The sequence below is a fragment of the Taurulus bubalis genome (genome assembly GCF_910589615.1).
Source record: "Taurulus bubalis genome assembly, chromosome: 1".
NCBI lineage: Eukaryota > Metazoa > Chordata > Actinopteri > Perciformes > Cottidae > Taurulus > Taurulus bubalis.
Window position 1 is genome coordinate 40962095 of NC_136589.1, and position 15497 is coordinate 40977591.

At 42.0% G+C, this 15497-nt stretch overlaps 1 protein-coding gene across 1 annotated transcript in view; it reads right to left on the minus strand.

The window, feature by feature from the left end:
• LOC306738112 (neuropilin-1a-like) overlaps positions 1–15497 on the minus strand; it is a gene marked incomplete at both ends in the record, with an annotated part of 75552 nt that overhangs the window by 6157 nt on the left and 53898 nt on the right. The window contains 5 exons of the mRNA XM_079219941.1: positions 1049–1093; positions 2899–3084; positions 7309–7453; positions 12151–12306; positions 13762–13937. Coding sequence (XP_079076067.1) covers positions 1049–1093; positions 2899–3084; positions 7309–7453; positions 12151–12306; positions 13762–13937 — 708 coding nt within the window. The remainder of the gene's footprint in view (positions 1–1048; positions 1094–2898; positions 3085–7308; positions 7454–12150; positions 12307–13761; positions 13938–15497) is intronic.

Sequence of the window (15497 nt, forward strand, 5' to 3'; positions counted from 1 at the left end):
ACCTTTTCATCCGGCTCGTCCCGACTCCTCCGGTTTCCTCCAGGTGAACTGAAGTCGGGATAATAAATGTGGAGCGATCGCGGCCTCGTCAACGCTCATCACCCACAATGCACCACAGTGAGATTGACACTAAACACGTGTTTCACAGTTTTCCAGGTTTTCCACCAGTTAAAAAACCCCAAATAAGGTCATGAGTTTGAACCTGAACTTGTGAAATATTATTAGCTTCACCTCTTTAGGCCTCAAAAATCCTTAAAATTAAGCAGAACCCCCCACCTCGTGGTGTCACGAGCAAAAAGACTGGTAACCAGCTTCTCACACAGCAGCACCTTCTTAAATATTGTGTTTACCAAAGATGTGCTCATAAGCTAAAGTAATCTATCATTAAAAAACACATCAAAAACGACGAATCGCCGGAATAAATCATAGTCAACGAAGCTTAAAACGACCGTTTAGTCTCACGTGACGATGAGATGTAGAACATGAGGTAAATAAAATAACCTGTTTGTCACAAACATCTGTCTTTTGAAGTTGTGTTTCTTTAACCGCAGAAACAAGGCATCTGTTTTTGTGTTCCTTTTTCCCCGAAACAAAAACGTCTTTATTCCTCTGTCCTGACTCAAACAGGTGCATTTCAGAGTGAATCCATCAGCATTTCTCTGCGGTCGAGTCGTGTGTCGGCGCCAAGCAAAAAAGAAAAAGTCTCATTTGTGAACTGGGGCGATGAAAAAGCCATTTGCTCCCATGAAAGCCGGTCTCATTGTTCTCTGTGACTGCGGTGGCTCTCTCGGTGACGCTGAACGATGGGAGCGGCGGCTGAATTAATGCGCCGATCTGGCAACCCAGAACCCGACACATGGGCTTTTTTTTGTCTTTAAAATGGTTCGCCTGGACTCTGAAGTTACTGTACGACTCAAGAGAGAGGAGAAGAAAGGATGAAAATAAGAGAGGAAAAGATGGAAGAAGGAAATAAAAGCTGAGGAGGCCCAAATGAAATAAGAGGAGGAGGAGAGCAAACATGGCAACAGATTGCGGCGGACGTCCTCACCTGGTATGAAGTCCATGATGGGGTCGACCGCTGTGGGACCGCCTGCTGGAGACAGATGGGAGAGACAGGGCGGAGGTCAAAGGTCAGGCGGTTTGGTCCAGCGCACACAGATGCCACCACATGAACTCACACGAGAAGATAGCGATAGCGATAGCGTTAGCGATAGCAGGCGTTCTTTCATGCTCTTCAGAAGACATTCACAGAAATCCAAACGATGCAGTTTTTGTGTCTTTGGAGACGTTTTTCTGAGAAAATCTCACAGTTTAGAAAAACGGGTTTGTGACAGTAAAGAGAAGATAAAGGAGAAGTTTCTACGGGAATGCGCCTGTTTGATTTATAGTGTTTTAAGTTAAACAGAAAGAGGAACGCTTTGGTCAAAACTTTTAGTAAGAAGGAAGATAAGGGGGAATTTGTTATGATCTCAGTCCAACGAGTTTAACTTCTGTCAAAGTCAAAGAAGACGTACATGAAGGAGACGAGAGCTGCTGCGGGAAGGAGACGAGGGAAGGAGATGAGAGCTGCTGGGGGAAGGAGATGAGGTAAGGAGACGAGAGCTGCTGGGGTAAGGAGACGAGGGAAGGAGATGAGAGCTGCTGGGGGAAGGAGATGAGGGAAGGAGACGAGAGCTGCTGGGGTAAGGAGACGAGGGAAGGAGACGAGAGCTGCTGGGGGAAGGAGAGGAGAGCTGCTGGGGGGAAGGAGACGAGAGCTACTGGGGGGAAGGAGACGAGGGAAGGAGATAAGAGCTGCTGGGGGGAAGGAGACGAGGGAAGGAGACGAGAGCTACTAGGGGGAAGGAGAGGAGAGCTGCTGGGGCGAAGGAGACGAGGGAAGGAGATGAGAGCTGCTGGGGGAAGGAGATGAGGTAAGGAGACGAGAGCTGCTGGGGTAAGGAGACGAGGGAAGGAGATGAGAGCTGCTGGGGGAAGGAGATGAGGTAAGGAGACGAGAGCTGCTGGGGTAAGGAGACGAGGGAAGGAGATGAGAGCTGCTGGGGGAAGGAGATGAGGGAAGGAGACGAGAGCTGCTGGGGTAAGGAGACGAGGGAAGGAGACGAGAGCTGCTGGGGGAAGGAGAGGAGAGCTGCTGGGGGGAAGGAGACGAGAGCTACTGGGGGGAAGGAGACGAGGGAAGGAGATAAGAGCTGCTGGGGGGAAGGAGACGAGGGAAGGAGACGAGAGCTACTAGGGGGAAGGAGAGGAGAGCTGCTGGGGCGAAGGAGACGAGGGAAGGAGATGAGAGCTGCTGGGGGGAAGGAGACGAGAGCTACTAGGGGGAAGGAGAGGAGAGCTGCTGGGGGGAAGGAGACGAGGGAAGGAGACGAGAGCTACTAGGGGGAAGGAGAGGAGAGCTACTGGGGGGAAGGAGACGAGGGAAGGAGACGAGTGTTTTGTGTCGCATCACTGCTTAAAACAGACTCTAAAAACAGACGTACACAAAAGACTCAAATGCAAAAGCTACACTTTCTATAATGTGCTATAACATACGTGCAATGTGTTATAACCTGCTGTTACAGATACTCATGGCTCTTCATAATGCTTTATTACAACAGTCATAACATGGTGTTTTGCACTTTATAATGATTTAAAAGGTCAAGTATTATAATACTGAATTTATTTTGCAGAGATCATACAGTATTATGTATATTGATTATAATGTGTTATAAAAAAGCTGATATTGCGTTATGATGATTATGATTATTATGATACGACTCAGCAATTATGAAATATTATGACCCTTAAAGACATTATAAAATGCTTTGCAGTGTGTTCTGATTATTGTTATAAAGCATTATGAATATTGATATATATATATGAGTGCCTGTCACTTTAATTATACTATTTTCTTACCCGTCACTAGGTCGTAGTCATCGGGAGCCTCGGTCTCGTCATCGCAGTCCCGCTGTCCGTCCTCGCAGTCCGGCACCGGGGGCGTCGTCCCCGGGACGGTGGTCGGCGCCGTGGTGGTCGCTCCGAACGTCGTCATGGGAACCGTGGAGGCGACGGCCGTGGTGGGAGGAGCCGTGGTCGTGATGTCTGGATGGATAGAAGGATGACACACAGTTTGTCTTTGCGTCTAACAACATCTAAAGGCATATTAGTTTCTTATGAACCAGATGAAGCCGGTGGTTTGAGCCCTGCGTGCTGATAATGTTCCACAGCCCGTTCCTTATTGAATCCAGGATTCTTTACTGCACAATAACTTACGGCAACTAGAAACTATTTAGAAGCTCCGGAACTCAACTTCTCTTTCCAGAACAGGAACCAGGATGTAAAATGAGTTGGCACCCACCAAAAAAAGGCCCTGCTGAGGGAGTATTATTTTCTGAAAGCTGTACGTTCTGCGGCTTTAAGAGCTGCTGACTTAGACAAAAAAAAACGAAACACGAGACTTGACTTTAAGTGCCAACTGTTAACATTTACGCAATGCCATTAAACGTCACGGCAGAACAAAATGTAACGTGAAAAAAGTGACATTTTCAGTTTGATCCATCATCAATCTAATTGATCCTCCTCGTCTTCCTCCAGGTAGGGACAAGAGGAACTTTTTATTTCCTGATTTATTTGGTTGGAAAAAAAGAAAAAAATCAATTTAGGAGACATTGTAATCATGGATGGATTATGAGACCATGGGCCCCTTGGCACAGACATGCAGGAGGCCCCCCACCGAGACTCCCAAACTTTTTTCTAAAAAGAGTCTCGTGCATTTGCATCCCTTTGTCGTCATTTTCTATCAATGTAGGTCATCTTGCGTCCCTTTGCAGTGGTTTTGTTTCTATTTCTGGTCGTTGTTTTGTATCTATTTTAAGTCATCTTGCAAGTTGTTTTGTATATATCTTTGGTCATTTTTGCGCCCTTTGCAATTGTTCGTTATCTATTCTTCGTCATTTTGCGTCCCTTTAAAGTCCAGTTGTATCTATTTTGGTCATGTGTATCCTTTTGTGGTTGTTTTGTATCTATTTTTGGTCATTATGCCTCTCTCCATAGAGGTTTGTATCTATTTTTGGTCATTTTTACGTCCCTTTTTTCATCATTTTGTTTCTATTTTTGGTCATTGTGCATCCCTTTGTGGTTGTTTTGAATCTATTTTTGGTCATTGTGCATCCCTATGTGGTTGCTATTTTTGGTCATCTTGCAAGTTGCTTTGTTTATATCTTTGGTCATTTTGGCGCCCTTTGCAATCGTTCGTTATCTATTCTTCATCATTTTGAGTCCCTTTAAAGTCCTTTTGTATCTGTTTTTGGTCATTGTGCGTCCCTTTGTCATGATTTTGTATCTAGTGGTAATTGTGTCTCTCTTTGGCTTTGGAGCAACTGTGAGTTATTTGTAGCTGTAATGATATTGTTTTGGGTTGTTTTATATCTATTTTCGGTCATTGTGCATCCCTTTGTAGCAGTAATGATATTGTTTTTGGTGGTTTTGTGTCTATTTTCAGACATTTCATGTTGGACCCCTTAGGCCCCTGTGCTTCGTCTACCCGTTCAGCAGTACATCCATGACTAATAACTGACATGACTTCATGAAAACCTTCGGCCTTATTTATGCCAGAGAGCTGTGACTCATTTGGGTGAAGAGATATTTTAGGTTGAATTACTGGACACTCTGGTTTATAATCCTGCAAAACTCAAGAATCTTCTTTCCCGTCACGGACCGAAGTGATAATAATGACAGAAACTCTTGCATCTAGTTAAATTCAACCATACAGTCGATGTCTGGCGTTTCATTTTTTTTTATGGAAATGAAGCAAATTGAACTTGAATTAGCATATGTAGGCTACGCGAGAACCCCAGATGGTGGCATGTAATTAAACTTTGTAAGGAAGCGTGTTTGCAGCGTTGTGAGTGGGACGCAGGTTTGCTCTCACAACAGCGTGGATGTAAGTCCATGAATAAGCTTGAAGCAGCAACAGCGGTGAGCAAAAAAACAACAACAGAAAACCTGCTGAAGCTGATCTGCAGGCGTGTCGTGAGCGTGTTAGCTTCTCTCCCGTGAGCTTTAAGCACCTGATGTTTTTTTGCAGGAACAGGAAGAGGCTCAGTTTTTGCCGCAGTGTGACTCTTTGATGAATCAACAGAGACCTTTTTCTTGTTCAATAAATACACATGAACTAAAAAAAGGCTTTTGATATCAACGCTGCTACGTTTTGATGATTTAATAGCATGAAATCAGAGCACTCGAGGTATGTGCATTAATGAAGAGATAACCTTGAGGTACGTGACATAATGTGTATATTAGTGGGCTTGTCTGTATCCGTATGATTTGTTTTTGCCTTTTGCAGTGTGTACGAGTGTGTGGTCTGCATGCATTTCAGTGTGTGATGTCATCGTTTCCTTCTTCCTTCTTTTGAAGTGAGACTCTGTTCATCTGGTTGTGAGTCAGACACGCTGCTTCACACACAACAGTCGTCTCCCCCTGTTCGACTCTCTGTTTCCTTTTGGTCTCACTCCTTTCATGCCCTACATGCCACACACACACACACACACACACACACACACACACTATCTTCCCATCTTTTAACCGTGTAAAAGATAAGCCGCTTCATCCAGGCGTCTATACAACAATACAACACAATTAAACAGCTTTTAAAGGCTTTTCTGATGTGTGTTGTTTCATGATGTGAGAGATGAGTGTTTCAGGACTCCTTCTTATGTTTTTCTTTAGGATAACAACCGACTTGTCAAATACACTTTACAGTGTAGATAAATGAACAAAAATAAAAATGATTGGCCGCTCCTGAAATTCTCCGTTTATCTCACAAAGTTGACGTTTCCCGTCTCCATTTCTCCTCTCATCTTCTCCTCTTCTCCTCCTCTCCTGCTCTTCTTCCATCCTCCTCTTCTCTCCTCTCTCACACAAACACACTCTTCTCTCATCGCCCGCTCCGGCTGATCCTCATCGTTCCTCCTGCAGAGCAACCAGATACTCCCTCCTCCCTTCATCTGTTCCTCCCTTCATCTGTTCCTCCCTCACCTACTGCGGGAGGTCGAGCCCTCTCTCTCTCTCTCTCTCTCTCTCTCTCTCTCTCTCTCACACACACACACAGCATCCAGCACTGACCACTGCTGCAGTAGAGATAGTAGCCTGCAATGGCATGCGTCAGCCTTTCATGTTCTCTCTCTCTCTCTCTCTCTCTCTCATAACACCAAACACTGCAGATTCAATACAGATAAGCAGCCTGACAGTGTAAGTAGTTCCCTTTCCCTGTTTAATGATTGATTGGTTGGTCGACTGAAACCACATTCATGCAAATTCATCTGGGAAAGCTGTTTGCGTTTTCCTTCTGATGTTGCAGAGTGTTTTCTGAAAGATTTTGCAGCGACACTGAAACAAGCAAAAAGTGTTCTGCAGCTTTTATTGCAGTGTGAATGTGCTTTGATTTTGGGGGAAATACACAGTGTTTCAACCCGTGATGATTGTCGTCTGTTTTCTGGGCTTACATTGAAAAACATTAACATCTGCCAGCCTGACATTTGATCAAAAACACTGCAAACACGTGCAATTTTAGGTTTAGTTGATTCAAAGAGCGTGAGGACGATCAAACTAACCTAAAGACTGAACCCACTGAATTCAGCTGCCTTTGTGAAAGCTGAGCTGAGAGAGAAACTGCCGCCAGAGCCAGAAACCACAGGAGTGTTCTGCTTTAATATCAACCCTCCATGTGATATGGCCTTGCCCTGCCTTGGGGGGGATGACAGCTACATTTTTTCTGGAGTCACTTGATCCAGTTTATACTTGCTCTTTTGGCTTTTGTGTTTGCGTGCAATGTTGGTAACATGTAAAGGTTTCGGACACATAAAGTAGGGCTGTGTTCTCCTTCATCAGGGAGAAACCTTGCGGTCTGAAAAGTGACGCCAATTAATTCATTTTAAACCTGTATTCTCTCTACTGGCCAGCAGGGGACAACTCCTCTGGTTGTATAGAAGTCTATGAGAAAATGACTACTTCTCTCTTGATTTATTCCCTCAGTAAACATTGTAAACATGAGTTTATGTCTCAATCTCTATTTTCAAGACTTCTTCAATACAGCATGATGTTCATTTAGTAAATGATGGTCATTTAGAGTCAAACAGACCATAAAGCAGCGGATTGTACTCCGGTCTGGGAGTTTTCTCTATTTTTAACTTAGAAACTTCGACCTTATGTGTGATTTCACAACCCGAAAATTGATTGTAACATTGTGGTCGCCTAAAAAAATGTCCGAATCTTTGAAACACTTATCTGGAGTCAAAAGGGACGACCTGTTGCTTGATGGAAACTCACCGTCCAGCTCGCAGCCCAGCAGCTCCAGGCGCAGGCCCAGGCCCTCGATGGTGGCCCTCTCCGGGTAGATCCTGACGTAGCGGGTCAGCAGGGGACCCATGGACCGGAGCTCTGGGGTGTCGTGGTTCTGATTCCCGAGGAAGATCTGAGGAAGAAGACGAGAGAGGACGTGAATGCACTTCACCTGAGTTTGCCAGGTGCCAGAAGAAACCAGTTAAATAACGCTTCTTTTTTTTAAACTATTATTTAAATATGGAAGACTGATGTGAGGCTCAAAACTAAAGTTGCCAACTTCCAGCAGCAAATAGTTGTCCGCTTTGATTTCAGAGGAAGATGTGTTCTGCAAATGTCATCAAAGAACAAAGTTCTCAAAGATCAAAGAGTAAGAAGGACTTTCAACACCAGTGATGCTAATTAAAAGAATGTGAAAGGACAAACATATTCCTTCTATCAGAAGAGATCTGCTCCAGGATGAATGTGGAGGCTGTAATTTCTTTGAAAATGTGTTTTTTTTTCTGCAACATGTAAAGGATAAATTGGTAAATCCCAAACAAATCCGAGTGCTCTTTTCCTGCTGTTGTTGGAAACTCTGCAGCAAAGTTAAAGCCAAACCACAGCGCCGACAACTAAACAAACAATAGCATGCTGTCCCGATGCAAGTCTGCTTCTGATCAAGCATCAGTTAGTTTGACATCAAAAAAATACAGGAAAAACAAAGACAAAAGCCAGGAAATCAGAACCAGAGTCAGATCCTTTTTCTTCTTCTTCTTCATAAGTCCAACATGGAAGGAGCACAGATGAGAATGATTTCCGTCACACTGGGAGCAAAGAGGTGGGACACAAAAATAAAAAAAAAGGTTCTGTCCGCGTCAGAAATGAAGCCGTTTCCTTTACGCCCGCTTTACCACTGCAGTGCGGCATTATGGGATGTGTCCGTTTGAAAATCGCAAACCTTTTAGCTTTCACATTTACAAAATACACTTATTTATGTACTTTGTACCAATGCCTGTCTCGTGCATGTTTGTTTGGTAATGAACACGTCAGCTTTATATATTGATTTATTCTGTCTTTAGTTTGGTATTTAAACATCTGGCTCGGGACCTTTCATGCTAACGCTGGCTCATGAGCAGGTTTTTCTTTATTTCTGTCAATCAATGAGCATTATTGTCATAAACATTGATCACTGTTTGCACTAACGTTGACAGTAAAGTTCAGTGTTTTGGCAGTAAGTTTAAAATAAATAGTTTTGTAGTATCAGTTTTTAGGAATTATGCTAATTGAATCAATCAAACAGTGATTTCGGAGTGTTACTGGTAATCTAAAAGCTTGTTTCATTGTCTTTAAAATGTTAAAAGGCAAGGACCTTTTTTTTATGCAGTTCTTAATATGCTAGAGTTATGATCTAATGCTGATCCAAGCAGGAGAAGAGCTCTGACTGTGAGTCACGTGACTTCGCCTCTGGGAAAACCAAATGGGAACGCTACTCTCCGGGAGCCAAATAACTCGATTATAAATGAATTTGGCATTTATAGTTACTTGATTTTCAAGAAAATTCAAATTCTGCCTCAAAATTGCAGAGTTGCCAAGTTTTTTTCCAGGAAACCTCCGATAAATGTTTTGGGGGAAATCATGTAATGCGTAAAATTAAATGTTTTAGAAGCTTTTAGACACACTTCAATTTTGTTGTTGTATTTCTGTGTGGGACGACTTTAGTCAAAAATACGTTTAAGTACACATTTTTGTGTGTGTTATTTGTCAATGTACTTCAATCATACCCCCACACATTGTTTAAAACTACGTGCAGTTGTCAGACCTACTGTTGAGTGATGAACACAACGCTGCATGTCTCGCACAAAATTACTTTCCCGCACAAGTAAACTGCACTTTTTATTACATTTCAAGGAAAACGTACCTTCTCCTGGTTTACGGTCACAGTTTGAAACGGTTTGAAACCGTTTGAAACAGTTTGAATCAGTTTGAAACAGTTTGAAACCGTTTGAAACAGTTTGAATCAGCTTGAATCAGTTTGAAACAGTTTGAAACAGTTTGAAAAAGTTTGAATCAGTTTGAAACAGTTTGAAACAGTTTGAATCAGTTTGAATCAGTTTGAAACAGTTTGAAAACCGTTTGAAACAGTTTGAAACCGTTTGAAAACAGTTTGAAACAGTTTGAAAACCGTTTGAAACAGTTTGAAAACATTCTGAAACAGTTTGAAACCGTTTGAAAACAGTTTGAAAACCGTTTGAAAACAGTTTGAAAACAGTTTGAAAACAGTTTGAAACAGTTTGAAACCGTTTGAAAACAGTTTGAAAACAGTTTGAAACCGTTTGAAAACAGTTTGAAAACAGTTTGAAACAGTTTGAAACCGTTTGAAAACAGTTTGAAACAGTTTGAAACAGTTTGAAACCGTTTGAAAACAGTTTGAAAACAGTTTGAAACAGTTTGAAACAGTTTGAAACAGTTTGAAAACAGTTTGAAACCGTTTGAAAACAGTTTGAAAACAGTTTGAAACAGTTTGAAACAGTTTGAAACAGTTTGAAAACAGTTTGAAAACAGTTTGAAACAGTTTGAAAACAGTTTGAAACAGTTTGAAACTGCCTGAAACAGTTTGATAACATTCTGAAACAGTTTGAAATTCGTGGTTAACGTTGTAAAAAAGAAAGAAAAGAATGCTACAGAAAACTACTTTTTTTTCTTTCTCCTTACGCAGACTTGAAACTAATTTGAAACTTATTTGCAAACATAATCCACGACGAAATATGTTTCCCTCGAAGCGTAATTGCAGAACAATGCAGTTTCATTGTATTGGAATGTTTTTGCGGGACAAGGCTTCAGTTCAGCTCCAAAACAACCTTTATACGTCACCTTAAATTGAGTTTATGAAACAATTACAATCCTGGATTCAGGTCCTCACTGTTTGTTTCTCTCAACACAAACTATCAGTATTTTCTCGGTTTGGTGCTCATGCCTCGCTGAGGCTTCCTGCCTCGAGTTTGTATTTCCATTTTTATATAAAAAAGACACAGGAAACAAGAGCAGAGAGGATTATCGAGGGGACAGAGGAGCGTCGAGATCTCCGCCCGCCTTAAATCAGCGGGAGTCTGGCGGTTCGACCCCGGCCTCCTCCTCCTCCTCCCCGCCATCTGGAGCGCATAGAGGGAGGATGTCGCACCAACGTGGAGAGGAAGCCGGGCCCGAGGAAGCAATGACACGAATTTCCTCTCGAGGATCAGAATCAAAGGCGCTGGAATCGCCAAGAGGAGGTTAGGAAGCCGAGACCGTAGCTGGTGTTTTCAGAGCTGAGCGACTGAATAGAAAACATTCTAAAAAATCACCCGTCAATCAAACGGAGCGGTATGCCATTGTCTTCTTCACAGTTTCTTTTCCTCGTTTGTTCCACAGACGTCTTCCTCTGTTTGTCCTGAACGAACTGAACAGCCTTTAGATGCAAGTTCACTTTTGGAAAATGGTTTCCGATGAAGTGAAAAGTTAATTAAATCACGTAAAGTTTTCTTCATAGAGAAACTTACTGTCTCGACTGCAAAAATCACCGCGCTTTTAAGTACTTTTAGAGCTTCTATGTTTACTTCTTCTTCTTATTTATGTATTTCACTTCATCTGTACTTAATCCAGTTGTGCTGCTGCATTCCCCATCTGGGGATCAATACAAGCCGTATCTTATCAGATATCATCGTATACCTCTTATTGATTTTCTGTATTTGTCTCCCCTTGAACACACAGAGGAGATGATTGATTGTTTCTATCCCAGAATACAGCTTGAACAACCTCTAACAATATGACCTGAGAGGTGAAACCCGGGGCCAGTGAAGCAGTGAATAATTAAATTAATGTTTCATTAGCTCTGGTCTTGTCTGCATTGTGGCAGTTGGAGAGATTTTAGGGAGTAAATCCCATTCATTCGGTTAATATATGTGACTTTGTGGTGTCGTCGAGGTAAAAACGTTGCAAACAGGAAGGTAGTTGATGAAGGAATCATGAACCCAATCATTTTAACACAACGAGTTTAAGTTCTTTGTATTTTCTTTGTATTTTTCTTTTCTTTTTTTTGTATTATGTATTGATATCCTTAACCAACATCATTCTGCAACTAGTTTTTATTAGTATTCTCAAAAGAGAGCATTTTTCAGATGGTAGGTTTTGCTCTCCAGCCATCGATGTGTGAATGATGGAGAAAGAAAAAGAGAGGACCATTTCAGTTCCTACGAGACCTTTCACACCCTAAAAGCCTTTTAGTGGCTGTATATATATTACAGATAAATAAATGAAAGATTATTTTGACAATAACTGCTACTTACAGATTGGGTCCCACATCACATCTACTTCTTAAAGGGTGTGACATTTCATGCTCATTCTTAGGTTCATGCTGTTATTTTGGGGTTACTACCATACACATACACTTACAGAACACTTGTTTACATTACTGTTGTCTGTTTATTTGAGCACTTTATTTTTGTACTTAATGTAATACCCATTGCACTGTTGTTGTTGTTGTTGATTGTTGATTATGCACCTTCCACCCTTCGTGTGTGGAACCAGACCTGGCGAATAAATGGTTCTGATTCTGATCCTGATTCTGATTCTAATGTAAAAAAACAACAAAAAACACATTCTTTTCCTCACACTGTCTATGTAAACATACCTGTATTCATCCTCTGTCTGAAACGCTCCGTTTTAGCGCCTGTCTCTTTAAAGAGTCCCTTTCCGAAAAAGCCTGCTCTGATTGGCTCGCGAGAAAAATATGTTCTCACGGCTTAAATTCTACACCCTAAAATAAAGTTCAAGTGACATCCAAACCTTTCTTTCTGTGAATGTTAGACCAACCTTGGGCTTGGTGGTGTTGTCCTCCTTGAGGGTGGTCCACTCGTCCCCGTCCAGGCTGTGTCCCACCTTGAACCGCTTCATGAAGACGTTCCTGTCGCGGTGCTTCCCTCCCTGGATCACCACGCCGCTCACCATCTTGTCCTGGCCCAGATCCACCTGCCAGGGAGGGCGAGGAAGGGGGTAAACAAAACAGTTGGTTAGATTCATTGACAAATTATTGTACTGTTGTTCTTTTTTTACTTCACCCTAGAACAGTGATTCTCAACCATAGGGTCGCGGCCGCCCATTGGCCACCAAAAACTTTCCGTTTTCACCTATGGGCCGCGAGGGCAGGCATAGGTAATGAATTGAAGACAGCAGAGATATCACAATACAGCTTCCCACCACTTGGTGGCGGTAATGCGTCAGTCAGTCTGTTAACAAGCTCTAATATGCAGAAGAAGAAACTCAGCCAGCAGCTAGCTAGCCTGTAGCGAAAGTTATAGAGAAGTATTTAAAACGAAAACAGGAAGACGAAAGTGCCCGCCACCAAACGTCTAAATGTTTGACTGGCAACTCCAAATGTGCTGTGAAAGCCAGCTGTCACAGATATGAAGAGCAACTTCTGGTTCTGCAAACATGAAGACTGCTGAAGTATATCATTCACATCATAAGGCTATATTTTAATTTGCACTTTATTTAGATGTTATTTACAGTTTATTTAATTTTAAAATTATTATTTTGAATTGTGTGCACACTTGTCTGCACACTAATAGTTGCCCAATAATTGTGAACACACAGATATTCTCTTAAAAAAGTAAAAACCTCACTTTTACTGTCTTAACTATTTAAGGTTTATTAACATGTTGGATTAACCGAGAGCACTGTAGTTGTTCAATAATACAATTAATCCTAAAAAAAATATCCTAAAAGTGTATTTATTTTATTACCACATACTATTCATCAAATAAAAAAAAAAATTCTCAGTTTTTCTGAGACTCTCCCTTGTTTTTGTTGAAAAATCGAATTATTAGTTATTTGTGTGTTGGGCCCCGGGGCACTTTGTACTTGAAAAGTTCAAAAAGGTTAAGAACCCCTGTCCTAGAACACTGACGTCAGGTGATTTCCACCCAAGCGATTGTGGTTACGTCATTTTCATTGTGTTGCTTTTGTCTGAGTTGCGTGCGTCTTATGGTTGTATGGTTATTGAAGGGATACTTTTCCACATGTCCCAAGAGCAGGTGGACCAGAGAACAGGTTCACAGCTCCATTAATTATATTTTTAATCATGTTTTATTGACGTTTCCCAAATTCCCGATTTTGAGACTTTTTTTAGGGTCGCCCCATGACACCTGTTTTTTGTTTTATGAGAAGTTCTATAGGGTAAAATAAAATAAGAGTACTTCAATTTGCCTTGTATTGTTGTATTTGAATATATTTTGAAGAGAGAAGTCTATTATATCAGGTACATTATATCGGATAAAATATACCCAATGTTAGTGATGGTGTTCTAGGGTTAAATAAATCATTTCTAGCAGAAAGAATGAAACAAACTCCCATCACACCAAGATAAAATACAAAGGGGTGTCAGCGGTTTGACCAATAAAACCCAAGCTCAGTATCGAACCCCACCTGCAGCCACTCGTTCCTGAAGGGCTGCTTCGTCTGCTGGCCGGTCCAGCCCGATCTGCCCGTCAACAGCCGGGCGTTCTCCGCCACCCAGCCGCGGTCGGCGTACGACGAGGCGCCGATCTGAGCGTCCGAGATCTGACCGGACACCATCCCCAGCATCCCGGAGCAGGGGTAGTCTGAACAGAGGGAGAGAGAGAGAGGTGGTGGAGAGGATAAGACACATTTAAAGGGGTTACAGAATGATAAGAAACGTCCTCATCTTATCACCGCCTGAGTCAGCAGTTTTCGTCGATGCCCTCTGGGCGCCGCTGCAGTGATTAAACTCAAGAGTAAACTCCGGGAGGAGTTAGTTTCAACATGGAATAATGTAGATTTTTTTATATGTGTGTGGTCATATTGAACTATTGAACTGCTATACACCATAAAATCAGTCAATCATGGCTTCTCAGTTGCGCCGAGGGGCGTAGAATATTATGTGTTTTTTTATTTTTTACAGACTCTGGTGACTGCAAACAATTTATTTTTGGTCAAATGTTTAATTGAAATGATGAAATATTACTATTTTAAGTTTTTGTCACACATGATTTGGACCAACGATGATTGGTTTAGTTTAGTTTTTACAGTTTCTGGCTATATAATTATGGTTATTTGTAAATAACGCGGCCACGACTCTGTTCTGTTTCCTAAAGCTGGGATGCGACATGTGACCTTGAGGCAATCTGTTGACCAACCAGGCCGGTCTATTCTTCAAGCATTAGGAAATAAACGAGGTTTGAGCCGTGCCTTTTGTTTTCTCGGAAATAAGAAAACTTAATTAAACTCAAACATTTTAAATATGTGAACGCGGAGGTCCGGACACAGCGAGTCAAGTTAAGTCCATTATCCACAACGAGCCAGATCTAATATCCGGGCTCAAACAGTCAGAGATATTTGTGTTTGACAAAAGCTTCCAGAGTTACATCGGGGGATTAACGACAGCTCCTCGAGGACGTAAATTCCTCCGCGATGTGAATTTACGGCTCCTCAGCTCTGTCTGTGTGTGTCCCAGTCTTTCTGTGCTTACGAGGACAAAAAGAGAGCTTTTCTTTCCCGTGTTTCATTACTTCTTTAAATTGCATGATTTGGATTTAGGAGTTTGGTTTCAGATTTAAGACGGAAATTGAATTAAATTGAAGTGAAAATGAGGATAAGGTTTAAGGTTTTGGAGTGAATGACGTACTTACACACACACACACACACACACACTTTCCCAATTGTGTCGTTCCATCTCCTGAAACACCTGTCTAGCACTTTACAGCCTCTTCTGCTCTGAGTTAGAGCCTCATATGGAGCTCTCCGGCTGGGAGCTGCTTGTAGTGCATCAAGAACTGAGGTTTATATAATGTTAGCGGGATGAGTAATGAGGCGGCGTGATGCTCCTTCGCTCCTCGGTAATGAATAACGGTGTCCTTCTGTGGGAGTTTGCGCTCGCCTTGGAAGCGGTGATTATTTTAAATCGACAGAGAGCAGCAGGAGCTTCTCGTCCTGCAGCCAAAAAGATGTTGGTTTGATTCACGGTGTGCAGAAATGAGAACATGCTATTAACGGGAGAGTCCGAAAAGAACAGATACAACTCGTCAAGAAGTCTTTTTAACTGTCACTCATTTTGTTTTTAACACAAAGTGTGAACATTACTTTCTCTTTTCCCTTCGTAAGGAAGCATTTAGTGTTCGTAAAAAAACGCATTTAGTGGCTAT